The sequence below is a fragment of the Mesoplodon mirus genome (assembly GCF_964341445.2).
Source record: "Mesoplodon mirus genome assembly, chromosome: 7".
Lineage (NCBI taxonomy): Eukaryota > Metazoa > Chordata > Mammalia > Artiodactyla > Ziphiidae > Mesoplodon > Mesoplodon mirus.
In genome coordinates, this window is record NC_138983.1 from 2,145,640 (window position 1) to 2,173,434 (window position 27,795).

Below are 27,795 nucleotides of genomic sequence, written 5' to 3' on the forward strand. Positions count from 1 at the left end.
GCACCGGCAGTCCACGTGAAATTAAAATGACCTCGCGCCGCTCTCCTCCCTGCTCTAGGCGGGAGGCCTTTTTCCAGAGGCTGAGCCTGACCGCCTGCGATGCTGGGAAGGATCTGGCCGCCACGAGAATGGGCCCGAGAACGTGCCAGGGCACGGTGTGCCCCAAGGCCCCCGTCTTGCTGAAACCCCCATCACATACCCGCTCCCTCGGGGCCCGGACCCATTTGCCGTGCCCAGAGTGACAGGTGCTGGGGTTTGCAGTTACTTGCAGAACTTCGGACAGAGGGCGAAGGGGGCGGTAGTGGTGCTGGGGGGGCCTGGACTGACCCCCACTGCACCCTGGCTCTCCACGGAGTGGGGTCCTGAGTGGCTGGCTGCAGGAAGGGGTTGCTCCAGGGACGTCCTTGTGCTTTGCTTGCTCCCTGGAAGAGGGTTTCCGGGGAGCTCGTGGTGGAGGAGGTGCCCCTGTGGGAGGTGGGCCATCCTTGGCCCTGCCCAGTGGCCACTCAGCCTGTGGAGCCGTCGTGAAGTGTTCAAATGTGGCTCCCATGGGGCTGGGGTTGACTGTACAAGGGGGAGCCCAGGGGACCCGACCCTCTCTGGGGAGGGGATGCAGGCCCATCAAGGAGCAAGGAAACCCCATAGGGAGTTGCCATGTGGCCCTTTGAGCAGCAGGTGGGTGCCTTGTGGGCTCGGGGCTGGACTGGGCTTCTGGGGTAAAGATAGGCCCGGCCTTGGACAGACAGCTGAGGAGGTGGCATGGGGAGGGGTCCCCCGGGCTGGGCTGAGCGCTGCTGCCTGGTTGGGGAGGGGGGACGCAAGCTCAGGACAGGACAGGCAGCGAAGGGTTCAGCATCTGTCAGACGGGGTCTGGGCGCCAGTCAGGAGGGCCGTCTGTGCTGTGAGACCCGTCTGGGTTGGGCCCTCCTCTAGGCCTCCCCACTCAACACGACCCTGTCTTCTAGATCCTTCCTCCCCACAGCCCGAGGAGGTGGGTCCCGCCAGCACCCGCATTTCATGGACGGGGTCACTGAGGCACCGCGGGCTTGAGGGGCTGACCCGGGTCAGCAGCCCTGGGCGTTTGGTGGCCCTAGATCTCACTGTCCTGCGGGAGGGTGGACACTTTCGGGGGCCCGGCCTGCCCCTCTGTCCTAGCGTGGATGCCCCTCGGGCCACAGAGCCACCCCCTCCCTCCTCCCAGAGCCTGACCCAGGGCCTGGCCCACCGACCCTGTCATGGCCACCTCGGGCCGCTGGGACCTCGGGCAGGATGCAGAGGGGCCCAGGGGCAAGGTGGTGGCCGCGCATCCAGGGATGCCGTGGCACCGGTGGACACAGCCGAGCAGAGGGGCTCCCCATGGGTCAGGGGGAGTTGGGTGGGGAGGGCTGTGGGGGTCAGCCCCCCAGCAGGTCCTGGGCGGGCAGAATCCTGGCCCCGTGCAGGGCCACAGCATGCGCCTGCCCCAGGCCGGCAGCTCTGGCTGGGTGGAGGTGCTGGTGTTCCACAGTGGGGGGAGGGCGGCCAGCTGTGCCCAGCACATGTCACCAGGAGGCCCACGGCCCTCGCATGGGTGCGCGGCTGGGAGCAGCTGGCCTCAGGCAGGCCCCCGAACAAAGAGCCTTTGAGCAGCATGCACGCCTGCTCCGCGCCCTCCGGCCAGCTGACCTTCCCGGGAATGCCGAGGCCGTCCCCCTCTGTGGCTTATCGGGTCCCACGTGGAGGTAGAACAGCTGGCCCTGGAGCCCGCCGACCGGGGTCTGTGCTGGGGACCCCAGCCGCCCCCCCCCCATGGGGACACCTGGCCAGGGCCAGGCGGCCCACACCTCTTCCAGAGACCTCACCCTGGTGGCCGGCGCCCCTGGCCCTGACGGGTGGCGTGGTCTGGCCCCCAAGTCCACCTCTCCTCCAGGCTCCCCCATCTGTCTGGTGAAATCTTGTTTACCGCAGAAAGCACAGGCGTCCTTCTCACCCGGAAGCCTTTGAGGGACCAGGAGGTCCCGCAGTGGGTCCCCCAGGCCCCATCTCCGAGTTGCCCACGTCTGGCATCCACAGGGCCGCCTGGGAGGGTGCCGTGCCTTTTGTCCTCAACCCCAATTTCTGCTTTCCGTCGGCCCCCACCCCTCCACCCCACAAAGCTCAGCGCCTAATTCCCGGCAGTTAACCTTCCAACTCTCTTTAAAATTGATTTTTCATTATGAAGATAACAGAGCAGTAACATCTGAGCACCAGGACGGTAGCGATAAGGATCCATGAGGCTTCCTTTATTGTTTAGCAAAAACAACAAAACAAACCCTTTCATCCGAGAAGCTAGGCTCTGAGCACAGGCCATGCGCGGGGCTTAACCTCCAGGCCGGCTCGCTATCTGTCACACGGGGGCCGTGCTCCGCGGGGCCGTTCCCAGCGCTTTTGAACCAGGCGATGCGGGCAGGGCTGAGCCTCAAAACACATCGGGCTTTAGACAACTTTCCCGATGGATGAGGGGGATTCACGAGCTGATAAAAACGAAACAATAGATAAGACGGCCGCGTGGACCTTCACCCTTCTGGGGGGTGGGCAGTGGTGCCACGGGGATTACGAAACGCCCAAGGAATCTGCACCCTTTCCCCTTTGTGTACCGGGGCTGGAAAACCCAGATAAGCACCTGCTTTTCTGAACCTTTATCTTGACTCTTGGGATTTGCGGATCTGCTGTTGACTGCCGTTACCCCAAAACGCCGAAGGCGGGTGCGGGCTGGTTCCCCTTACTTGTAACTTGGTCGAGCTCGGGGGTCCCAGCGTTCGTCTGCCCGACGGCAGGGCCTCCTCGTGCAGAGCGAGCAGGGCCCTGGGCATCCTGTTGGTAGCCGGTGCCCTTGGCCCGGCGCCGCACTCTGTCTCAGGGGTCCAGTGCCCGTCCGTGTCCAGTGCGGCCTGGCCTTTGTGCTTCACTTCCTGCACTGTCCTCTACTGGGGACGCGGCTGCACCCGAGTGGCCTTTGCAGGCAATCACTGGGCTCCGTTTGCTCATTTAACAGTGAACTAACAATGGACCACAAAGATTAAGAGCCAGAGGCTCAAGGACGGCGGTTTCTGCCCCGCGGGGCCAGCCCCAAGGTCCAGGCAGAGGCCTGAGCACAGAGCGCCCGGGGGCAGGGGACGTTTGTGTCGTGGAAGAACACACACGCCATACAGGTTACCGTTTTCAAGTGCATTTAACGCGTCAACAACATTGCGCCGCCACCACCTCCGTCTAGTTTCAGAACTTTGTTGTCACCCCGAAAGGGAACCCTGCACCCATCAGCAGTGGCCCCCATTCCTCACTCCCCCAGCCCCTGGCAGCCACCAAAAGGCTTTCTTTTTATTGAAATTGTGGTAAAATACATAGAACATACAGGTTACCACCTTAACCATTTTTAAGTGCACAGTTTGGTGGCATTAAGTACATTCACGCTGTTGAGGAAACATCACACCATCTGCCTCCAGAAGTTTCTGTCTTTCCAAACAGAGACTCTGTCCCCATTACACACGCACTCCCCTCCCCCAGCCCCGGGACCCCACCGTCTACTTTCTGTCTCTATTGGATGTGACTCCTCCAGGGACCTCATGTGGGTGGAATCAGACAGGATTTGTCCTTCTGTGTCTGGATTCTCTCACTGAGTGTATGTCCCCAAGGTTCGTCCACATCACAGCCTGTGTCAGAATTGCCTTCCTTGTAAGGCTGAATAATATTCCTTAGTGTGGATGGACCTCAGTTTGTGTATCTGTTCATTCGACGGACACTTGGGTTGCTTCCACCTTTTGGGTGTTGTGAATAGCGCTGCTGTGAACACGGGTGTGCAAATACCTTTGAGATCCTGCTTTCTTTCTTTCTTTTTTTTTTTTTTTTTTGAGGCTACACCCAGAAGTGGAATTGCTGGATCACATGTGATTCTATTTTTAATTTTTCGAGGACCCTCCACACTCTTCCACAGTGGCCGCGCCATTTTACATTCCCGCCCACCATGCGCAAGGCTCCAGTTTCTCTGCATCCGCGCCAGCACTTATCTCGTTTTCCTGATAGTAGCCGTCCTGATGGGTGTGAGGCGGTGTCTCGCTGTGGTTTCGATTTGCGTTTCCCGATGACCAGTGGTGTTGAACAGCTTTTCATGTGCTTCTTGACCGTCTGTATGTCTTCTCTAGAGAAATGCCTATTCAAGTTTCATACCCATTTTTTAATTGAGTTGTTTCTTAGGAACTTTGTTTCTTAAAATAATTCTAAACTTTACAAATAATACTGCCAAGAGCCACCCCAAACCCTGCTGCTTGGGAGACACATGGGGAGCCCAGGACCCGCTGCTCTGAAACTCACAGAAGGAGGGGCACGGCCGCCAGGTGGGGGGCTCGTGGCTGCCTGGAGCCCTGACATCTGAGTGCCTGGTCTGCTTCCCGCAGGCGGGGGATTCTCGGGCCTGTGCCCTGGTCTTGGCGCCCGGCCGGCTCACAGGTCCCTGGTCCATGAGGCCAACTGCAGCTGGGAGGCGACCTTGCTTTGTCTGAGGGACAGTGGCCAGGTGGGAGGGGGCCCTTCGTCCCTCTGGTGACTGTGGTCTTAGCGGAGGTCCCTGACACGAGGACGGCCCCTTCTCCCCATATCTGTGGGGCAGAGCTCAGGGCCGTGCTCCGGCCGGTATCCTTGACCCCTGCTCACATGCGGGCACGCAGGCACCACGTGGGCTCGCGGACAGGGGCCTCTGGGCTGACTCTTATCAGTGGAGGGGTCAGGTGTGATGGGGGGGCCTGAGCGGGACCGAGGGGGTGTGGGGACCTGGGGGGCGGGGTGGGGAGGAGCTGGAAGGACAGGGTCCCAGGCTGAGCACTTGGGCCCAGGCGGGGAGGGGGGCGTGCCTTGGGCCGGCGGCAGGCTCTCAGGTGGGCCAGGGCGAGCCCTGACCCTTAGTGTGGGCCATGGGGCCAGGGCCGTGGCTTGAACTGGGTGGGGTGTGGAGGCAGGGGCTGAGGTGGGCAGGCTCTGGGGGGAGCTTGAGGCCTCTGTGTTCCCCTCCGGGGCTTGCTCAGGGCCTGGTCTGCAGAGACAGCCGAGCTGCAGGCCTGCCCCTGCCGGCTGGAGAAAACCCAGGGCGAGGAGGGTGGCCGGGGGTAGGGGTGCGGGGGTCATCCTTCTGGGTCTGGGTCACTGAGGCTGGAGGCTGGTCCCCCTTTCCCCGGAGCTAAGAGGAGGCAGCCCTGCCATTCCGTGAGTCTGCTTTGGACTGGGGGTGCTGTCCCCTGAGTCAGGGGCAGCCCCACAGGAAGACTTGGGGGGTCAGCCCTCCGGCAGGCCCTAGCCTACTGGCTTCCACAGATGGACAGTCCAGCCCAGTCAAAGCCCCCAGAGCAGCCCCCAGCCCAGGGTGGCCCAGGCCCCTCTGGTGAAAAAACTCCAGAGTCCCTGCAGGTCCAGAACTTCGGGCCAGCCTGTCCGCCCTCCCGGCACCCAGGTCAGTGGACAGATGGCTCCAAAAGATGGTGATGGCCGGGGCCACAGGGAGGCCCTGGAGGTCCCGGCGAGCGGCGGCCAGTCCGGAGGTCCCGGCCTTGGCCCCAAGTGCCACCCTGCCCAGCGCTCGAGGCTGATGGTGTGGGGATCATTTCATCTTGGAGCAAACGTGTGCTCCCCCCGCCCCGGTCCGGGCTCTCTCCCGCCCAGCATGCCGGCGGGGCCACATTAATGCACAGCCCGGCCTCGAGCTGCATTCCAGACTCAAACGGGATTTGGGGATTAGCGTTGTTTTAAATTATTCCTACACCTCACCCCTCCAGAGGGAGAGTCCCCCAGCCAGCCCCAGCCTGCCAGCCCCAAGAGGGCAGGGGTAGCTCTGAGCTCGAGGCCAGGATAATCCGGGGGGAGGGGGAGACGCAGCATCAACAGCCAACCCTGGGAGTTACTTATTTATCTAAAGGTCTGTTGCAAGACTGAACTGCAAGTAAGCTCTTACCTGATGTGTGTAAGATTTCTACCACTTTGAATATGCTCAGGACGTGGCTGGAGCAGGTACTTAAGTAACAAAATAATGCATCAAAAGAAGAACAAACCTGCTAAGGGACTGATCAGCCCGATGGCGTATGGTTTTGCAGAGCTGGGATGGAGGCCCTGAGGACTGCTCTTTGGCGGACTCTGTCCGCCCCCTCAGGGCCATCGGCAGTCCGGTGACCCCGCCTCTGTGAAGGTGCCAGCACTGGTGTCCCTGCTTTGGGGACCCAGAGGAGGTGGCTCTGCGGCCCTTGTCGAGATGGCCAGACACTGGAAGCCGGACCCTCCAGCCGCTACACCCCTACGCCGGCGTTCATTGCTAGGGCCTCCTGTCTGTCATCTCCTCCTCACACCCACTTAGGACTAGCCGGGCCAGAATCTCGGGAAACACACGCCCGCGACGAAGCCCTGGTACCAGGGAGCCCTCGGTCGTTCGTTGGTCTGATCGGTCGTTCGTTCGTTCATTCATTCATTCACTCACTCAGCAGATCCATGTCCAGGGCCAACCAGGGCAGGCATGCTCCGGGGCCGGGGAGAGGGCGGCGGGCAGGTAAACATGGCCCCTTCCCTCAGCCACCCTCCAGCTGAGGACAGAGGTGGCACCAGCATGAGCCTCTGAGGCCACAGAGCCTGCGAGCGTCCACCCTCCCTCACCCTCCACCATCCCCCACGTGACCCCAACCATACATACCCCCACCCTGAAGAACTTGACGTTGCAAACCAAGAACTTTCTTGCAAAAGGAAAGCGGTAAATTTCCCACATTTTCTCCCATTATCCCCTGCGCTTGCCCCAAACACAAGCTGGATGGTATAAGTATTCCTTCCTAATTATGGATATTTGGGAACAAGTGTCCGGTTACCCCCTCCTGGTGGGCTCCCTGGTGGGGGAAGGCAAGGCCGGGCATGGGAGCAGGCCCGGCCACCTGTCACCCAGTGGGAGCAGAAGTCCCCAGACAGGGCTGTGTTCCCTGGGTTGGGGCAGGGTGGGGACAGGGCAGGGCACCAGCTGGAAGTGAGCTGACAACGTCCTCAGGTCCATCCACGCCGTAGCCTGTGCCAGAACTTCCTTCCTTTATAAGGCTGAGGAATACTCCGTTGTGTGGATGGACCACATCTTGTCTTGGCTGTTCAGGGGCCCTTGAGATTTCGTGTGAATTTGAGGGCTTTTTCTATTTCTGCAAAGATTGTCCTCAGGGTTTTGAGAGGGATTGCATTGAGCCTACAGGTCACTTTGAGTGGCACTGACATCTTGACAGTATTAAGTCTTCCAATCCATGAACATGGGATGTGTTTCCACCTATTTGTTGTCTTTCATTTCTTTAAACAATATTGTTTAGTTTTCATTGTACAAGTGTCCCACCTCCTTAGTTAATTCATAAGTACTTGATTCTTTTTGGTGCTAGTGTAAATGGAATTATTTTATAATTTCTCTTCCAGATTGTTCATGGTTTGTGTATAGAAATGCAACTGATTTTTTTTTAATTTTAAAAAAATTTATTTATTTATTTATTTATGGCTGTGTCGGGTCTTCGTTTCTGTGCGAGGGCTTTCTCTAGTTGTGGCGAGCGGGGGCCACTCCTCATCGCAGTGCGCGGGCCTCTCACTATCGCGGCCTCTCTTGCTGCGGAGCACAGGCTCCAGACGCGCAGGCTCAGTAATTGTGGCTCACAGACCCAGTTGCTCCGCAGCATGTGGGATCTTCCCAGACCAGGGCTCGAACCCGTGTCCCCTGCATTAGCAGGCAGACTCTCAACCACTGCGCCACCAGGGAAGCCCAATGCAACCGATTTTTGTGATCAACTTTGTATCCTACTTTGTTGAACTCATTTATTAGATCTAACAGGTTTTTTTGCGTGGAATCTTTAGGGCTTTCTACACATAAGATCATATCGTCTGTGAACAGAGATAATTTTACTTCTTCCTTTCCAATTTGGAAGCCTTTTATTTCTCTTTCTTGCCTAATTGCTCTGGCTGGGACTTCAGTACTCTGTTGAATAGAAGTGGTGAGAGTGGGCATCCTTGTCTTGGTCCTGATCCTAGAGGAAAAGCTTCCAGCCTTTCTCCGTTGATATGATGTTCACTGTGGGGTTTTCATATATGGCTTTTATTACACGGAGATAGTTTCCCTCTATTCCTAGTTTGTTTACTGCTTTTATCATGAAAGGGTGCTGAATCTTGTCAAATGCTCTTTCTGCATCCGTTGTGATCAGGAGACCATGTGATTTTTTTCCCTCCGTTCTGTTAATGTCATGTATTACATTGGTTGATTTTCATGTGCTGAACTGTCCTTGCATTCCAGGTATAAATCCCACTTGGTCATAGTGTCTAAGCTTTTTTCTATGGTACTGAGTGCAGTGGTGGACCTGGGCCTGTCCAGGTGGGCGATGCAGCAGACCGGGGCCCAGGCCGCCTGCTCTCAGTGGGCGCACGGGGGAGGGGCGCGAGGTGAGCTCACGCCCCTCCGTCCCCACAGGAGATCGTCCTGGTCGTGTTCTTTGGGACGGAGTACGTGGTCCGCCTCTGGTCAGCTGGCTGCCGCAGCAAGTACGTGGGCATCTGGGGCCGGCTGCGCTTTGCCCGGAAGCCCATTTCCATCATCGGTGAGTCACGCCCGCCCCCCTGAAAGCTTCACCCCGAGGTTTCCTGACAAGGGCTGAGCCCCCTCCCCCAGAATCTGGCAGGCGGACCCCCATCACGAGCACCACCAGGCAGAGTCCCTCCTCCGCCTGTGACGGGGCAGGATCCCAAGGCCAGTGGGGTGACCTCCCAGGTCCCCCACACAGGAGCCAGCCTCAGCGCCCAGGTCCTCTGTCCCAAGAGGCTACTCACAGGGCAGGGGGTCTGGTCAAGCTCAACACAACCTGGGCGTCCACTGCCCTCAGCGGCCTGCAAGACAGGGCTAGGGAGGTAGGCTCGGGTGGCCTCTGCACGTGCCTGGGGCGGAGGGCCTGGTCTCCCCATTGAGGTATCTCTGTGTCCCCGCTGTTGGGCCCTGTCCCGCCTGACCGCCAGGCTCCTTGCTGGTGTCCAGCTGCCAGGCTGGTGACGGTGGCACTGTCCCCTCCAGACCTCATCGTGGTCGTGGCCTCCATGGTCGTCCTCTGCGTGGGCTCCAAAGGGCAGGTGTTTGCCACCTCGGCCATCAGGTAGGCGGGGCTGTGGGCTCCCCGGTGCGGGGGGTGAGAGCGGCGGGGCCGTGTGCTGGGCAGGGGGCAGGCTCAGGGCCGGTGCTGAGTTGGGTGGGCAGGAGCGCTTACTCACTTCTGGGACTCAGGCTGGGACCTAACAGTCTGGGGCCCTCAGTCTGCTCGTCTGTAAACTGGGGTGATCCTGGGGCCGCCCCCAGAAGGTGGTCTGGGGGCCAAAGGAATTGAGAAATGTACAGGTTTAGCTCCGGGCGTGGCGTGCTGCCCCAACCTTGACCCTGGGCTTTGGGAGGGGGGAGGGGCGCAAAGGGGAGGGGAGGGCGCATGGGGGAGGGGCACACAGCGACCTGTCCTCCGCAGGGGCATCCGCTTCCTCCAGATCCTGAGGATGCTGCACGTTGACCGCCAGGGGGGCACGTGGAGGCTGCTGGGCTCGGTGGTCTTCATCCACCGCCAGGTGGGTGGTCCGGTGGGGGGAGGACAGGGTCTCAGCCCCGCCTCGGCCTGAGCCAGCTGGGCCATCCTGCCCCCAACCTGAGGGGCCAACGTCCCCAGCCTGCCAGGCAGATGGTGCTCACGTTCCTCAAGCTGGGACAAGAGACTGTCGGGCAGATGGAAAGACAGAAATGCCACATGGAAAAGGGTCCGAGAGCCCCCGAAATCTAAAACGGGGGCAGATCATGATCAGCCCCGTGAAGGTGGAGGCGGCTGACCCGCACCCCTTCGTGAGGCCCAGCCCTGCATCTCACCGGGGTTCTGCGGGAACCAGAGCCGGGCCGGTGGTCCAGGGCACTGGCCTCGTCCCTGGAGACTGAGACCCAACACTGCCACTGACAAGTTGGGAAAGATAAGTTAGTGCTGAAGTCCAATGTCTGCATGTGAGACATGCTGGCAGTTATGTCAACTTGGTGGGAAATGTTGGGGCTTGCCGCTGGCAGGCCCCGCTGCCTGTGATGTCTGCCCGGCGCGGGTGCGCAGGACCCCAGGTGCCCGTGGGCGCCGGCTGGTCACACCTCCTTTGCCGTCTCCCAGGAGCTGATCACCACCCTGTACATCGGCTTCCTGGGCCTCATCTTCTCCTCCTACTTCGTGTACCTGGCCGAGAAGGACGCCGTGAATGAGTCGGGCCAGGTCGAGTTCGGCAGCTACGCAGACGCCCTCTGGTGGGGGGTGGTAAGTCGGGACCTTCGGGCCACGTGGCCACTGCCCACCCTGGGCCTGGGCGGGGCGGGGCCAGGATGTCGCCCTGGGGCTCTGGTTTCTCAAGATCTTACGCCTTGAGACCACCCCTCCAAACGCTTGAAGCCCCGCCTGGGCACAGGTTTGTAGTTGGATGGGCGGGTGGCACAGGGCTCCGCGCACAGAAGGGCCCCGCGCTGGACGCGTAAAGCCCGACAGTCACCACTGTGGGGTCCTTAAGGTTTTTAGCTTTGAACTTGCCGTTTGGGAGGCAAGTCTGGCAGGACGGAGAGCGACTGTGCAGGGGGCACGACGGCCGCACGCGGTCCCAGCTCCCACCTTCCCCAGGGCCGGCTTTTCCGCCACCCTGTGCCCCGCGTCTGTGAGGTTCTGTGCTGGCCCCTCAAGTATCCCTGCACCAAGGAGCGTGACTTTGTAGAGCAAACAGAAGCCACCATGACAGGTCAGGGGATGCTGGGAAAAAGGAAAGTGCTCCCACGTTTTGACTGCGCATCCGGCCCGCAAATTCTGTAGCCGGCCCCGGGCAGCGGTGACACAGAGGTGCCCTGGCTTCTGTCCTGGGGGCCTCGAGGCTCCCCCGCCTGTGAAGTTGGGCTCCTTGGGTGTGCTGTGTCCCCCTCCTGCAAGCAGCCAGCACCCTGGCCTCGGCCTGGAAGTGGCCAGGAGTGTGGGCTGGCTCCTTCCAGGGATCAGGCTTGTGGTGGGGAAGGGAGACGTGCGGCGCGGGGGGCAGTACATGGACATGCTGTGGGTGGTTGCAGGGGTCTCCGCCAGCTGCAGGACGTCTGAGCTGCGTGGGCCCCGGGGACCTGCTCACCACGGAAGCCCAGCATCACTGGTGTGTGGGCCTCAGGGCACAGAGGACACCCCTCAACAAACCCTCCTCTCTGGCCTTGTGGGGAGACAGGTCCTGGGCTCTCAGTTGCAGGGTGGCCAGCAGCTTACCGGCCTGGGAACAGCACATGCGGGGGGCCCTGAGGTGGCCCCAACAGACCCTGGCCGTGGGGGAAGGCGGGGGCAGCCCGAATGCCCGCTCCGTGGGCCACCTCTGGGCCGTGGGCCGGCCTCTGCTCTCCCCCTTCCCTGTGGGGTGCGCTTGGGTGCCAGGGGCCATGGGGTCCAGAACAGCCTGAGCAGCAGAGTGGGTGACACCGGCCTGGCTACGAGCTGCCCGAAGCTGATGGTGGCCGGTGGGAGCCCTTTGGAGCTGGGGGCTAGGTGGCTGACATCCAGGCTCGCTCAGCCAGGGAGAGGAGAGGGTCGCAGGCTGCACGAGGTTGGGCTGAGGCCTCGGGGCAGCACCAGGTCCAAGGGGTCCCGGGTCCGGGCAGTGGCTGTGCCGGGCCCTGGCCGTGTCTGTCCCTGATCTGTTTCCTTCCGGAAGCGGGGTAGGGGTTCACTCTCTCCCCAGGTTCCCCACCAGCCTCCACAGGGAGGCCCATCCCAGATGGTCCGGGTGGGGCGGGAAGCTGCTCCGTGCGCCTCCACCCACACCCCCATGAGGTCCACACGTGTTGGGGGAGGGGCTCCTGATATTGGCCGAGTCGGCGTTTTTTCTGGAAGCTTCCAGTGTACCAGGCCGCCCAGGGAAGGCAAGCTCTGCCAGCCCCCCTGCAGGCCCGTGCCTCCGCGGGCCTGGGCGTGGCAGCCCCCGGCTCATCCCCCCGGCAGGTTCGGTGGGACAGTCCAGTGCAGGGCAGGGGAGGGGACGCATCCTGGTGACAGGCAGGTCCTGTGGAGGGACAGGATGCCCAGAGCTGGGAGGATCCCCGGGGCCGGATGGTGCAGTGGGAAGCGCATGGGTGACGGCCCGCAGCTCGGCTGATAAGCGGTGCTCGGCCTTGGCACTGGCCCCCGCCTCCCCGGCCGCTCAGAGCTGCCCCCCGGCCCGGCCCCTGCGAACGCCGCTCCCGCTCGCACACCTGTGCAAACATCCGCCCGCCGGCCGGGAAAACGGCCCCTTTGTGCCCGGCTTGGCACCGGTGCCCCAGCCTCGCCATCAGCTGCGGCCCCGGCCTGGCCATTGTTCCCGCGGGCCCGGCACCCCCGCCACCCAGCTCCTGGGCAGACGACTCCCATTCACAGCGGTGGCGCCCCTGCAGCTGTCTAGGCGGGTGGAGCGGCCGCGGCTCGAGTTATGGGCTGTGCTTCTGGCACGTCCTGGACAAACAGCTCAGGAAGCGCAAGCCAGAGCAGCCTGGCTGGGGGCTTCGGAGCCAGCTGGCCGCTGAGCCCGATGGTGGCTCTCCCTCGCTGTCCTCTGCGTGGCTCCGTGGGCCACAAGGGGAGCGAGCCCAGCCCTGCCGTGCCCCGTGGCTCCCCGTCCAGGGCGGACAGACCTGCCTACCAGGTGGTACAGCCACCAGGCACCTGACAGGGAGAGGCCTGCTGGCTGGGCCACTGCCCATCACCACGCTGCGTCCACGCCAGACCGGCACCTCTGGCTGGATGTGTGAGACAGACCCGAAAATAGGGCATCTGGGCCGCTGGGATGGGCCATCTGCTGTGTTTCCTCTGTGGAGCCAGGGCAGGAGGGTGGGTTCCTGGGGGGAGTGGCCACTGCTGCGTGTGGAGCCGCCGGGAGGGCTGTAGGTGCCACAGGGGTGGCCCCAGCATCCTCAGCATCCAGGCTTGGCCGGTGTTTGCTGGGCGAGGGAATGAATCAGTTGACGTGCCCGTAAAGCGGTTCTGTCCGCGGCCCCCAGGACAGAGGGTGCATCAGTGTCCTGGGGCGGCCACAGCAAAGTCCCACAGACTGAGTGCCTTAAAATAACAGAACTGCGTTCTCTTATGGATCTGGAGACCAGAAGTCCGAGATCACGGGGTTGCAGGGCCGGCTCCCTCCAAAAGCTCCGGGGGAGTGTCCTTCCCGCCTCTTCCAGCTTCTGGGGCCCCAAGTGCTCCTGGGTGGTTTGTGGCTGCACCTTCTGTCTCTTCTCAGGACACTGGTCAGTGGGTGCCAGGCCCACCCAGGGAGCCCAGGACCATCTCCTCTCCAGATCGTGAACGCAGTTGCATCAACAAAGACCCTTTTTTCAAATAGGCTTGTGTTCTGAGGGCCTGGGTGGACATGGATTTGGGTGGACACCCGTCAGCCCAGGACAGCGCCGTCCCAGGTGGACATCACGAGACTGTCTCTCCCCTCACCGAGCCTCAGTTTCCAGGCTGAGGGTCCCCTCCGCTCCCGCTACCCCAGGTGGGGACGCCTGACTGGGTGTGAGAGCTCCCCCTCACCCCGGGTGTGGCACCCCACGCCTGGCTGCCGAGGTGCTGGGGAGGATTTAAGACTTTTTTCTTTGCCCTTGGAACAAAATGCGTTTGTGTGTGTTAAAGTTTGAGTGGAGGGGAAGCAGTTTTTGCAAACACGGGCTCCTCTGTTCAGTGCCCGGGGGTCCCTCAAGTCAGGAGGTTGCCGGGCTCTGTTTACCCCCTGCATCTAAATTTAGAATTTAGAGTGGAAAGGCTATAGAAGCCGCCCCTGCGTTCAGCCACCATTTAAAACAAGAGTCTGGCTCCTTAGCTGTTGGCTCCAGAAGGTTCTGGCTCTCTAGGCTGGACTGCATCCTGGCAGAGTGCGGCCAAAAGGGTCTGGGGGCCGAGTGGGGGATCTGGGTGAGGACAGGGCCTCCCAGATATTCACATGCAAGGCCTGTCGGCACCGCTCAGTGGGTGGAACAAGGGTCAGGACCTCATCTGGAGCTAGGGAAACCGAGGCCCTGTGGGCCTGGGGTGGGGGGGTGGGGTGGGCCAGGCCAGGCCCCCAGCCCTTCAAAGCTCTTCCTCTGCTTGGACTCCATGCAAAGCCCAGGGGTGTTATGCAGCTAAGAACAGAGGGTCTCCAGGACCCCAGGCTGCCACCTGCCCCCATCCCATCCTGCACCTGTTGACAGTTGTGTATGGGGCTGAGACCGTGGGCTCTGGGAGCCCAGCCAGAGAAGGGCCTTTACGACTGGGTTTTGTGGGATGAGTAGGGGTCCACAGGGCAGGTCTGCCTCTCTGTACTTACTGCCCGCTGAGGGACCCCCTGGGACGATGTTCTTACATGGACTCAGCAGGCCCAGTGAGGGGGGTGTTCAGCTCTTGTCATCCGGGGTAAGAACTTTCCAGCTTCAGCTCGAGGGAGAGAAACATGGTCAGCGTCAGGAACACAGTGAAACAGGAAGTAGCGGGGTAAAACGGGCGGGAGCGTGGTGTGAAGCCATCCTGTTCCACTGCTGACCTGCTCAGTGGCCCTGGGCAGGTTACCCAGCCTCCCTGGGTGTAAGCTCGGTGCCTGTTTTCGTGAGCTGGGGAGGGTTGTCATTGAGGACCCAGAGAGCCCGGGGTATCTGGCGCCCAGCGAGGGTGCAGCAAAGGCTGGCTGTGAATTTTAGGGGCTGTTACTGGCCACGGTTCTCTTGGCAGCGCCCCCAGGCTGGCCGACAGGCAGTGACCCCCCAGCCACCTAATTCACGCTCGAGTGTTCGTGGCTGCCACGGCCCAGTCACAGCCCTTAGCCCTGCTGGTGCCCAGGGTCCAGCTCTGCCCCGGCCGGCTCCCAGCCTCTAACACCTTAACTCACAGAACGGCCCCTCTTCGCGCGCGCATGTGCACGTGTGCGCGCCTATGTGTGTTGGCTCTTCCTGGCCCCCAGGGACCTGTGTTTCCCGCCAGGCCGGCAGTGGGGCGCAGAGGGGTGGGTGCACCGTGCAGCCGCGCTGGGACCAGGGCAGGGCATGTGACCGCTCCGTGCCTTGGCTTCCCCATCTGTAAAACGGGAGGCGGCAGGTCTACCTCCGAGGGCCGACGTGGGGCTCCCTGAGGGGACCACGATCCCAGGAAGGTAGCGACTCTTTCTGTTGCTTCCAAGATATTCCTTGGGGGACTGGGGCCTCTTGGCCGGGCTGGTCCTGGGCACCAGGCACATCCTGGCAGTCCTGCTCTGCACTGGGCACTGGGGCCCAGCAGGGGGTCAGCCCCGCGGGGGTCTCGCTCTCGGAGGCTTGGCCGTGGTCGGTCGTGGTACACATGCCGTGATTTCCCTGGGAGTCAGCGAGGGCCCCCTGAGGAGGACACATTGGAGCTGAGCCCTCGAGGCAGCGTCTCCTGCGTGAGGGGCCACGAGCCCGGCCATGCTGTGGGGTGGGCGCGGCCTGGGCAGGGCCCGGGGTGTCCACAGCATCCCGCCAGGCGCTGTGTGAAGCTCCTGAGGGCCCCTCCCGAGGAGGAAGAAAGGTCTTGACCCCGTCCCCACAGTCCGCACCCTTTCCCCGTGAGTACAGCGGCCAGGGCGCCGAGGTTTCCATAGGGAGAAAATGCACTCACGCGACGAGGATCCCTGGGCCTGCGTGGGTTTCTGTTCATTTACTGACTTTTTCCTTTCTGAAGGGAAGCGGGCTTATTTGGGGGTATGTGTTTGCTTTTGTTTTTACCCAGAATTTGCAAGCCTGGCAGGGTTGTCCCCTCGGCCCGCACGTGCCGGCCTCTGTCCCCTTCACAGTGTCCCCTGCAAGCCTGGCCGAGGTCTCCTGGGGCAGCCCCGCGATGGCTGGAGCTGGGGCCCGGGACCGCTGCTCCCACCCTCTGCTGTCCTGAGGCAGTCCTGCCACCCGCCCAGCCTCCCCTCTGTCCACAGCTCTCCTCCCCCGAGGTGCTCTCTCCCTGGCTCCGTCCTTCCAGCCTCCTCTGGGCAGGTTGGTGGCCCGAGGCTGGGTGAGCCCCAGACCCCTCAGCGCGGCAGCCTCTGGCCCTGGGCTTGTTCTCCGGCTGTCCTGCCAAGGAGCCTGGGGATGAGCAGGCCTCGGTGTGGTGCCAGCTCCGTCACTTAGCAGTGGTGAGACCCCCCGGCCTCCGTTTCCCCCTCTGGCAGGTGGTCCCAAACTCACAGCATGGTCACGAGTTTGCCAGACGGAGGTGCCCTCCCCCGGTGCGAGCCCCTAGTGTCCACGTTGGTGCCGTCCTCACTCCCACTCCTGGCTGCCCGTTCCCTCTGGACAGATGGCCACGGCCTGCAGGGTGGCTGCAGGCTGACCGTGTCCTCTGTGGAGCCGGGCTTCTGGGCTGGCCCTCCCGCTTCCCCCGGAGGCCGGCGTCCAGGAGGAAATAAAATGACACCAGCGCCAGCTTCTTGTGACACAGTGTTGGGGGGACTGGCCTGTCCCTGGAGGGAGAGACACGGGGGAAGGAGGACGCACCCTGGGCTCAGCACCCTGGCTGAGTTGTCTCCCCGAGGCTGTGCCCAGGGGACGTGCAGCTCTGCATTCCAGATCGCCTGCCATGGGGGGCGAGTTCCGAGCACGCAGGCTATAAAACGGCCCATTCCTGAGCTGCTTGTGTCTGTGAATTCAGGAAAAACAAACAGCTCTGCGGGGATGGGCTGTTTCCTCAAAGAGCTGAAAGGATGTCGTTAACTTGACAAAGAAGGTCTGTGGCAGAGTCTGAGAAGCCAAGAGTGTGCCCCGCACTGCAGGGTGGGGGACACCTGGCCGGGGCTCCCCTGGCTTCTTCCTGCTGTCCCACCGTTGGAGTCCCAGCACCCCCAGCCAGGCGGGCGAGGACATGGGGTCCAGCCTCCAGTGCTCCTGTCCGAGAAGGGAGGTGGCCTCGGGTGTCCCCACCCGCTGGCCTGCCCGCACCGCTCGGCCCCCAGGGCCTTCGAGGCCAACCCCTTTCCTCATCCCACCTACGTCCGTTTCCCAGTTGTCTTGGACTTTTTTTTTTGCCTTAATTTTGATAATTAGAAGGTTGTATTATGTGTTATTTGTCTTGAGGCCCGAGTTTTCTGGCACTGCTTAAAATTTGCCCCCTGGCGTGAGGGCCACACTCAGGTCCATCTCAGAGGTCACCCTGCCCCTGCCTCCCTGCATGGCTGCCGTTCTCGAACTTGGAGTCTCAGGACCCCTTGACGCCCTTATCAGTGACTGAAGACCCCAAAAAGCTTTTGTTTACGGGGCTCACGTCTGTCAATACCGCATTAGAAGATAAAAGTTAGAAATTTAAAAATAGACCCACTGTATGTTTACACATAAATAAATAATTCTATGAGAACCATTTTCCAGAAGACACTGGCTGCGGCGTCTCGGACGCCCCATCCCATCTGCAGCCCTGACGTGCCTTTGCTCCGGGCACCCAGGTGTTGAGAGGCAGCTGCCGCCCAGGCCTCACACGAGGGGCACAGACCCTCTGGGGGCTGCTGGCGAGGCGCTGCAGGTTCCCCTGGGCCCCTTATCTGCCTGTTGGCCTTCAGCCTTGCCCAAGGCCTCAGGCTGGCCTGCTCCACCCTGCAGGTACTGGGCCGTGCACCGGCCCCTCTTTATGTGACCTTGTGCCACGTGTGGGATGTGCACATGCCTGTGCCTCGTCACTGCCTTAGCGTGTCTCGGCGTGCGTGTGCGGCTCCCTGTCTCTGTGGCAGGCCATCTGTGTGTGTGCACATGTGCACGGGCAGCACACTGGAAGCGGGTGTGGACCTGTGTCTGAGGGACGGTGACGTTGCCAGGAAATGCTCCGTGTGGCAGTCACAGGAGCCGGGACCACGAACAGTCGCGTGGTGGGTGTTGGCGGGCGGGAGCGTACGCCCGCACTGCCCCCAGGTTGTGCTCTGTGGTGTAACACGGGCTCCCGCACTGTGGTCCTTCCCGCTGCCCGGACCCTTGGTCACTCCTGCTTCCTGAGGGCCTCTCGCCTCTGCCCCGGGGCTTCCGAGCTGTCCTGTGTGCCTGTCCCTGTCTGTGTGGACACGTGTGCGGGCCCCAAGGACCCTGCTGCAGAAGCCGCCACCTCCCACCTGGGCCTTGTTCAGTGGAATCTGTGAAATGGGCCTCCCCAGGCCCTGCTCCCCGCCGGTCTCAGGGGGCAGGGGGGTCTTACAGAGGCTCCGTGCAGAACTTCCCGAGCTGCCGGGGGCCGTCCTCACTTGGCCTGGGCTGGGGGCCCTGGAAGGGAGAAGCCAGGCTGCCCAGCACAGGGCTGGTGAGACCACGGGTTGAGCGCGTGTGTTGACGGTCTGAGCAGGGACTCTGGGCACCCTGGTCCCCCTGCCAGACGCAGAGCTGGCTCCTCAAGCACCCAGACTCTGGCGTGGACAGGTGTGGGCCGCGTGGCCGGCACAGCCAGGGTGGGCTCTGAGTCCCTGCAGGATGGCATTGTCGGGCTCTCGCCGGACGCCCCGCCGGGGAGCAAGCCTCAGATGCCAGCAGAGGCAAGCCTAGGGTGCGGGTGGGGTGGAAGCAGCCCCTCAGCCCCACTGTCCCGGCACACGCCCTGGACGGACAGCTCCCCCGTGTAGAAGAAGGCTCAAGCTGCGTCTGATTCCCTCCGAGAAAAGGGCAAACGCAGCATCTGGTGCCTGGGGTGGCATCAGGAAGTGGCGTGTCATCGTGGCCGGGCTCTTTGGGGAGGGTGGGCCTCTGTGGGAGCTTCCGGCTTCCTGGGGGCTGGAGCACAGCGACATCGGTGGCCCGGTTGGCAGGCCTCCTGGGGACAGGGCAGGGAGTGGGGCGGGGAGGCTGTCCCCCGTCAGCGCTGAGCTCCCGTGTGTACGCTGGGGCTTGCTTCCTTTGCAGCGTTAGCCTGGGGGACCCAGACCCTGCGGGCTCAAGCACCGTGCTCTCAGTCGCCCGGCCTCTCGGTGCTGGGCTCTCTCGCCGGCCTCTGTTGCACGGCGGCAGGTCTCGGAGGGAGCGCGGGGCTCAGGCTGGACGGACGGACGCCCGCCCTGAGGTTCTGGAGCTTGAGTGCCGACCGCTGTCCCTCGTCCTTGCAGGTGACTGTCACCACCATCGGCTACGGGGACAAGGTGCCCCAGACGTGGGTCGGGAAGACCATCGCCTCCTGCTTCTCCGTCTTCGCCATCTCCTTCTTTGCGCTTCCGGCGGTAGGTACTCCATGTTGGGGGGCCTTTCCACAGTTCCCCAGCCTCCTCCAGGCTCTGGGGCTGGCAGGGGGGCCCTGTGAGCAGACCACCCTCAGGGGGCACATTCAGACCCCAGCTCGCCTGCCTCAGAGCCTCTGGAGGCCGCCGCCTTCCTGTTCCCAGCCCCCAGTGGGTCCTTTGGAGCAAGTGTGGGCGGCGGCGATCACCAGGCCTTTCATGGCAAATAGTGGGGTGCAGTCCGGTTCATTCGGCTGCTGAGGGTAGGGGTGAGGCGCCCATGGTGGCTGCCACAGAACCACAGAGGTGCAAGCCGTGAGGGAGGGAGCGGTCCTGCACTGTGGCCTGGGGCGGCTTTGACTCCTGTCCTTCCTGGAGACCGTAGACCATGGGCGTTAAAATCTTCTTGTTCACTCTGTGTGTGTGTAGGTGCCTGGTAGGTGTGTGACCATACCGTGTGTGTGTATGCACCGTTATGTGCACGTGTTATACATCATGCAGTCTGTGTCTGTGTGTACGTACTGTGTGTATGCATCATGCACGTGTGCTCCATGTGTGTTTGTGTGCGTATGTATTGTCTATGCACGTGTCACACAGGTATACGTACCGCATGCATTTGCATGTGCTCGTGCATGTGTGTCACATATGTGTGTTCTCTGTGTGTGGTAGTCCTCATGCACTGCATGTGTGTCCTGCGGGTACGTCGGTCCATGCACGTGTGTGCCACGCGGCTGTGGTATAGCGTGTGTATGTATGCACACATAGAGCGTATGTATATGTGTATAACTTGATCCCCTCTGTGGACAGGGAGCTCCCGCTGGTGGGCCGGCCCTTTCCATCCTGTTAGCAATCCTGGGGGTGGGGCGGCAGTGGGTCCTGCTTGGGTGGAGCTGCCTCCTGCCCCACGGGCTGGGCCGGAGGCACTGACCTCCTCTGTGGGGCCTGCAGCGCCAAGCAGGCCACCGGTGCCCTGCCTGTCTCTCCACTCCCCCGTCTGCAGGATGTGAGCCCTGGTTTCTGTTCCTTGCAGGGGATTCTCGGCTCCGGTTTTGCCCTGAAGGTCCAGCAGAAGCAGAGGCAGAAGCACTTCAACCGGCAGATCCCAGCGGCAGCCTCGCTCATCCAGGTGATGGCAGCCGCCGCCGCGGCCTTGTCACCGTCGTGTGGTGGTCCGTGTGCCCGGCTCTGTGTTGCCCGGGCAAGTACGAGCCGTGTCTGGTCTGGGAACAGCTCTCAGCCCTGAGCTGACCCGGCCCCTGGGGCCGCCGAGACCCTCTCCTGTGGACACTCCTGAACACGGAAGGGCCGCGATCCGTGCCACAGACGTGCCCACCTGTTGTAACTCCTGTCCTGGGAACCGTCGGGTGATGCTGATGGGGTTGGGGCACAAGAGCGTGGGAGCCCACCTTCCTCCATCCTGTGGGCCAGCCCGGGGGACGAGAAGGTGGCCTGGCCAGTCCCGGATTTGGTCAGTCCGGTGGGCCCTTGGCCTCCAGCTGCAGCGGCCGCCTTGGTGTCTGTCTTATCCCTCCTCTGTGGCCAGCCCCCGACTCTGCAAGGGAGCAGGACTGGGAGGGAAGAGTAAGGGGTCCTCAGGTGGCCGTTTCCCCCCCCAGGGTCGGGGTCAGGGCCTGGTTGTGCAGTACTGAGGCTTCTGGGCCACTCCCAGCACCAACGGGGCTCAGTCCTCCCGGCCGACAGGAGGTGAGGACTGGTGACCCAACGGCATGGGCTGCGCTCTGGACTGATGGGCCAGCTTCACTTTCTGAAGGCCCGGCAGCTGCCCCTGCAGGGCCCGGGGCTCACAGTGCTGGGCCATGGGGGTGGGGCAGGGGCTGCCCCTGCCCTGGGCCCCTCGCTCCCCGCACCCTCCTCCCCCCCAGGCTTCTGTGATGAGGCTGTCCAGGGGCTCCCAGCCCGAGAGCAGTGGGAGAGGAAGGTTCCAGAGGCGGGCAAGCAGGCAGGCGGCTCTGAGCCCCTGGACACTGGGCTCCGGGACCCCAGACTCCTGGAACGGCCTGGAGGACTGGGCGGCCCTCTCAGTGCCAAGCAAGACTCGGGCACAGGGACCCCTGGAGGCTCGTGTTTCGAGGGTGTTGGGTGGCGGCCGCCCGGGGCTGAGGAGAAGGCGGAGTGGGCACGGGGCTACGGGAGAGGTGGCCAGGCAGGGGCCTGGGGCAGCGTTGTCACCGCGTGCCAGCGTGAGCATGCGGCCCTGCACCCGCCAGTGTGGCTGCAGTGCACAGCCTGGACCCCTCTGGGCTCCCAGAGCTGAACGGCCCCCGGAGACCGTCTGGGGTCACGCCGGTGACCGCAGCTCAGCCAGGGCCTCTATCCTGTTCCTCGTAAGCCTGTCCGGAACCTCCATCTGGGGCCGGACGCTAATCCTACACCGGAAGGAAGTGAAGCCAACAGCCGTAAAGCTGGGGGCTCGGCCCCCTGTCAGGCCTGGCTTTATGGCGCCACAGCCTCCTCTCGGGGAGACCGTAAATCAGGCTGCAAATGGCCTGCCCGCGGAGAGGGCGCACTGACTTCCCGTGGGGCGTGTGTGCGGCCTCACACAAGCCTCCCAGGAGGCGGGAGAGGCCTGGAGCGGGGCCTGGAGGGCGGGGCTGGGATGAGGGACGGCGGGGCGGGGGGGTGGTTGGGGGGGGCATGTCCACTGGGTTCCCGTCGCAGAGGTGGCATCACTGTCCCGTGAGCCCTTCCCCGCCACCACCCCCGCCGCCGGCATCTCTCTCTCCAGCTCCCACGGCCGGCAGTGCTGAGGCCCTCAGGGTGCGCCCTCCCACAAGGCTCCTGGCGCCCCCTCCGGCCCCCCCACCAGACGTGGCCTCCCCTCGGGTCTCCTCCTCCAGGCCACATCCTGGTGGTAGTCGCCGTGGGCATCTCTAGAGTGAAGGCCTAAGACCTTCACCCCCAGGCCATCTGGAGGCCCCGGAAACTGTGGGTCCCTGGGGGCTCTGCCTCCTGCTGGCCCTGGGGGCCCTGCCCCTCCACGCCCCCAGTGACCTCTCCCCTGCGGCATCCCCGAGGAGAGGCCGGCGACCAGGACGGAGGGTGGGGCCCCGCGGGGGAACCGGCAGGTGGAGGTGGGCGCAGACGGACTGGGGCTCACAGGCCCCTGTGGTGGCTGAGCCGCGTGCGACCGTCCATGAGGCTTTGGGCTTCAGAAGGGAACAGGCTCTTGGGGGTGGGGGCAGACCCTGAGCCTGGGGAAGGGGCTGGTGGGCAGAAAGCCCCGTGGGTCTTGCCAGAAGGGGGCCCAGGCAGGAGTGGCGGGACGCAGCTCCCTGGGAGTCCCCGTCAGGGGCTCCGCGGTGACAACCACTCCCTCCTGCTGGTTTCAGACGGCGTGGCGGTGCTACGCGGCCGAGAACCCCAACTCCTCCACCTGGAAGATCTACGTCCGGAAGCCACCCCGCAGCCACGCTCTGCTCTCCCCCAGCCCCAAGCCCAAGAAGTCTGCCATGGTAACCAGCCCCCGCCTGCCACCAGGATGGGGCACTCACACACGGGTGGGGAGGCCACGCGGCCACAGCTCACGGCCAGGATTTGACTCTGGTGCTTCAGCCTGGCGTGGCCCATGGCACTGTGGGCACTGGGGATGTACACCCCGTGCTGGGCTCCTGCCATCCCGTTGTCCCCAGGCTTGGGGGCTTGTAGGACTGGCCGCTCCAGGGCCAGGGCTGTGGGAGGTCCCGAGGAAGTACCCCGGGAACAGGATGGGCTGGATTCCGGCCAGCTGCTGGGAGAAGGCTCTTGAGAGGGCCTTGGTGTTGGGCTTTCCATGCTGGGCCTGGTGGGCCGCAGGGGCTGGACGTGGCATCCTGGCTCAGGGAAGAGGGTCTTGTGGTCATAGGATAAGGGAGCTCGGGCAGACTTGAGGCAAGAGTCTCGTGAACAAAGGGTATGGCCCACCCGACAGAGCTCTCCTTCCTGGCCTGCGCCCACACCATCCTTGGAGAGACGCAGTCTCCCAGGTTCTGGCTGCCTCTGGAGCCTTTGCACCTGCTATTTCCTCTGCCAGAAGGTTCTCCCAGATCCCAGCGTGGCCTGCTCCCTCCAGGTCACCTCCTCAGGGAAGCCTCGGCTGGCCTCCGTCTGTCGGCCCGCCCCGCCCCGCTCTAACTCCCCGCTGGTCACAGCCCTCGTGACCACCTGCCCTGGGGTATTCCTGTGTATTTATCTGTTTGCTAGTTTCCTGTCCTCCTGTACCCCAGGCTGTGAGCTCCCAGGGCCGCCACTGGGCAGAGACCCTCTGGGAGCATCACACGCTGCAGCCCACCCTGCCTATGTGCGAGAGTGCTGGCCTGGGCCCTGGCAGGTGCCCCAAGGGTGGTCTGGGGCCAGCAGACGGCCTGGCAGAGGACACCCGGGAACTGATCATTTTATTGTCTGGTTTTTTTAGGTAAAGAAAAAAAAGTTCAAACTGGACAAGGACAACGGGGTGAGCCCGGGAGAGAAGATGCTGACAGTCCCCCACATCACTTGCGACCCCATGTCGGAGGAGCGGAGGCCTGAACATTTCTCGGTGGATGGCTACGACAGTTCTGGTGAGAAACCTTTACACAGAGTGAGGAGTGGGGACAGGGCCACGCTCAGCTCCGACCCAGGGCTGCTGGGACCTCTGGGGTGTCCGGACGCCCCCTTCTCCCCCTAGCACTTGTTCTTGTCCTGTGGACAGCTGGTATTGTCTTGTCTGCTCCCGCTGGCCCGCGGAAGTTCTCTTCTGTTCTGGGCTTCTGGGAGCCAGGCCCTGCCTCGCTCGTGCTGTGGGGCTGGCGCCCCAGGTCTGGCAGAGAGGAGGTGGCCCGTAGTGCACGTTGTCCCCCATTCCAGGTGGAGTGGGGCTGGGGGTCCTAAGCCAGCACCGTGTGTGCCTGCAGCTCTGCCCTCCTCGACGCTCTGTGCCTTTGTTCTCTGTCACTTCTGTGTCCATCCCTCCCCTCTTGGACCTCTTCCCGGGACCCCCAGAATGTTCCCGCCTCCGCCAGAACGTTTCAGCTTACTAAGCTGGTGGTTGCAAGGGTGGTGTCACTGTCTCAAGCATGGCAGAGGGTGGTGAGTTCATGTTGTGCTCATGGGCGGCTGGCGCCCCGTCCGCCTGGTGCTGGCTTTGTGGGCGGCCGACCCGTGATGTACCCTCCCGCGTCTGGTCACTGCTAGCAGAAGGGCAGAAAGCGTTCTGGAGAGGAGCCACGGCCTCTCCCTGCTCCCAAGGCTGCCTGTGGACGTCCTCTCAGGGAGCTGGGCGTGCAAGACGGAGCCTGGGCGCCCACCCTGCTGGGTGCTGGGCTGCCCGGGGCCTCATCACACACCGTAGGGATTCTGGCCCGGCCGCATCGCCGACGGGCCCCTGGGTCGCGTTGCCTGCCTGCCCACTGGAGTGGGTACAAAGGACAATTGTGACAACGGCTCCGGATTTGGGGCAGGACCATTGTCGCAATGCAGATGGGGGCTTTCTGCAAATGCTAATGCGCAGGTTGGGCGCGGGGAGGAGTGTCGCTCGCTGGTGGCTGAATACGGAGCAGCCCGAAACGATGCGTCCATTCAGCCTGCTTGGCGTTATTAAGTCCTCAGCGATGTCTGCGGAATGTTAATGAGGCACAAGTGCCGGGGAAGTCGGGCGCCTTTTGTGGAATTGCTCCCGCACGGAGGAGTTGGTTCTCTCCTGCCAACGCGATAAGTCAGCCCAGCCCAGAGCCACCGGATTTCTGGAGCCTGAGCTGTCGGCCTGGGTCCCGTGGGTTACCTGACACTCCTGAATCCTCCTCACCCGGAGGCTCTCAAGAGCCCTGGTGTGGGCGAAGGGGCGCTAATCCCGGGGCCAGATGCCATCACTGGGAAAGGCCTGCAGGCCCGGCTCCCACGCACTGGGGCGCGAACGGCCGTGCTGAATTCCACCGCCACGCCAGTCCCAGGCCTTGAACCTGAACCTCAAGAATGGAGCGTGCTGGACAAAATCATCTCTGTCCCAGCACGCGGTACCTGCCCGCACGCCTGCCTGCCACCCTGCCCACGGCACCTACCAGCCCGGGGCATCCCCTGCCCACGGCAGTGCCCGCCCGCACACCTCTCCCCCACCTCAGTGATTTCTCTCTGTGTCTCAGGCTCGCAGCTTCTCTGGGCTCCTGTCCTGCGACCCTTGGGCCCCGTGTCCCAGGCAGAGCTGCTCCCCCTCGTTCGTGTGTTCTAGAGCCTTGTCTGAGCCGCTCTGATTTCCGGGTGGATGCCCGTCTTCAGGGGAGATCTCGTGAGCGGTGACAGGTGGCCGGCGCGGCCCGGGTCCCTCCTGCACGGCGCCCACCCCCCTGCAGGTTCCGGTCATTCGGTTGCTTGCGCCGTCCTGACTCACCAGGGACTGTTAGCACCCCTCGCCATCCAGGGAGGAAGAAAGGCAGAGGGCAGAGTGTGTGGGCCTCTGAGGGATGAGCACCTGGCTTGAGCCAGGCAGGTCTGGGAAGGCTTCTAGGAGGAGGTGACATCAGGGCTGAGTGGAGCTGGCCGGGAGGGTGAGGAAAGGCCAGTGAATGGCAGGAGCATCTTGGACAGAGGTGTTCGGGGGCCAGCCACACCTCTGCATGTCTCTGCCAGGTGACCTGGGCGTGGCACGTGGTATCTGCATTGGGTGGGGTGCTGACCTCACCCACCTCACATAGATGCCTGAGGGGCTTCTTCACCAGTCTGGCAGCCTCGGGCATGAGTCATGTCCCGGAGACAGCAGGCATTGGACGGGGCAAATGGTGGAGGCCATGGAGCAGGAGTGGCCACGGGTCAGCCCTGTGCCCCGCGTGGTCCCCTGGGGTGGCACGCACGGGACAGCAGGCAGGACTCGGTCAGGGCCCACAGGTGAGACTCGGTGGCGGGCCAGCCCAGGGCCCGCAGCCATGGTGTCAGGGTGCGGGTAAGGGGAGCCGGGAGCCAGCTGGAGGTGGGACCTGTGACCTCAGGGGCTCCCTGGATGACGGTGGAGCTGCTGGGGGGGCGGGGGCGGGGTGAGGACACCGGGTGAAAAGAGCACTCTCATCACAGAGACTTCAGACAGAGAATTTCAGAGAATGAAGGGCCCGAAGCCCACGTGCCCCGCTCTGTGGAGGGACCACGTCGGAGGCGTGGAGGCCCTGCCTGCTCTGGGGGTTTGCGGCTCCTGTTCACGTCTGATGGGCTTCACCGGGGGTGGGGGGGTCCGATCCTCTTGCCTTCTGCGTGTGGAGGCCGTGCAAGTCGATTCTGTCCTGACGGCCTGCCCGCCCCATTGGTCAGCAGCTGCTCCTTGCCTCCTGCACCCCCCGCCCCGTGCCGGGGGGCTCTCACCCCACCACCCTCCTGTTTCACGGGCCCTGCTGCCCCATGGTTGGGTTTTGCCTTTGTAAACAGTCCTCTGCGTTAGCTGCTTGTCCTGACGCTGGAGGAGCGTGTTGCCGACAGATCTGCGAGTTTTCTGTCTCTCAGTCTGGATTTAATTTCCTTCCTCCCGGAGCCTGTGCTTTCTTCCGGGATGGTCTGTCCACGGTCTACTCATTTTCTGCTCGTCTGAAATTTTTGTATTTTGCCTTTGCTCTTGGACAATGGTTTAGTTGTGTAGAAGATCACAGGTTGAGATCTGTATTTATTTTAATTAAAAAATTTTGTTTTAATTGAAGTATAGTTGATTTACAGTGTTTCAGGTGTACAGCAAAGTGATTCAGTGACATATATATATATATATATTTATTTATTTATTCTTTTTCAGATTCTTTTCCATTATAGGTTATTAGAGGTCTGTATTCTCTCTGAGCAGGCTGGAGATCCACCACCGCCTCCCGGCCGGTGTGCCCTGTCGAGCTAATTGACGGTCCTTTGTAGGTGACCCTTCCTCCCGTCTGGTGACCTTGAATACCTTCTCTTTGACTTTGGTGTTCCATCGTTTCACTGTAGTCAATCAAGCTGGTGGATTATTTGTACTTGTCCTGCCTACAAGGTGTCGTGATTCCTGAATGAGCGTTTGTGTCCTGCATCAAGTGGAAAATCAGCCCCACCGTGTCATAGAATAGTACCTCCCCTAACTGCTCTGACCTCGCCTGGAAACTTCCACTTGCCCCTCCAGGTCCATCCTCCTTGGCGTCTCTCATACCCCCCGTCTCTGTCTTCCTGTGCTGCATCCTCAGCAGCTTCTTCGTGGTTTCCTAACTCTTCATGTGTGCCAGCCGGTGAGGTGTTTATTTCAGTTGCCACCTAGTTTTTCATTTCCATACGTCCTCATGTGAGGGTCTCACCTGCTTGATCTTAGTATCTTGTGTCTTCCTCACGTCTGACGACAGAGCTTTGGATTTTTTGGCCCCTTGAATGTGCTCATCTCCTCGTACCCATCCTGTCACTCCATCACCTGCGGCTCTTGGAGAGTCTGGTTCTGTTCGCGGTGGACTCTCTGACGCTTGCTTCCTCGTGGGTCTGCCGGCTTAGGCTGTGATTGTCGAGGTTTTGTATCCATGGGTTCCCGTGGGCTCTGGAGAGGTGATCCCGCGAACCACGCCAGGACACGCGTGGGGTTGGCTTATGGGTGTGGGGTTTCCTAGACAACCCAGGTCATGTACGCACAGAGCCAGTGTCCTGTAAGAGCGAGCCTAA

The 27,795-nt window shown here is 62.3% G+C and overlaps 1 protein-coding gene across 1 annotated transcript in view; it reads left to right on the forward strand.

Moving 5' to 3' along the window:
* Positions 1-27,795, forward strand: part of KCNQ1 (potassium voltage-gated channel subfamily Q member 1) — a 350,394-nt gene that overhangs the window by 84,865 nt on the left and 237,734 nt on the right. The window contains exons 3-10 of the mRNA XM_082629545.1: positions 8,462-8,588; positions 9,056-9,134; positions 9,495-9,591; positions 10,167-10,307; positions 19,078-19,188; positions 20,216-20,311; positions 22,536-22,658; positions 23,597-23,741. Coding sequence (XP_082485671.1) covers positions 8,462-8,588; positions 9,056-9,134; positions 9,495-9,591; positions 10,167-10,307; positions 19,078-19,188; positions 20,216-20,311; positions 22,536-22,658; positions 23,597-23,741 — 919 coding nt within the window. The remainder of the gene's footprint in view (positions 1-8,461; positions 8,589-9,055; positions 9,135-9,494; positions 9,592-10,166; positions 10,308-19,077; positions 19,189-20,215; positions 20,312-22,535; positions 22,659-23,596; positions 23,742-27,795) is intronic.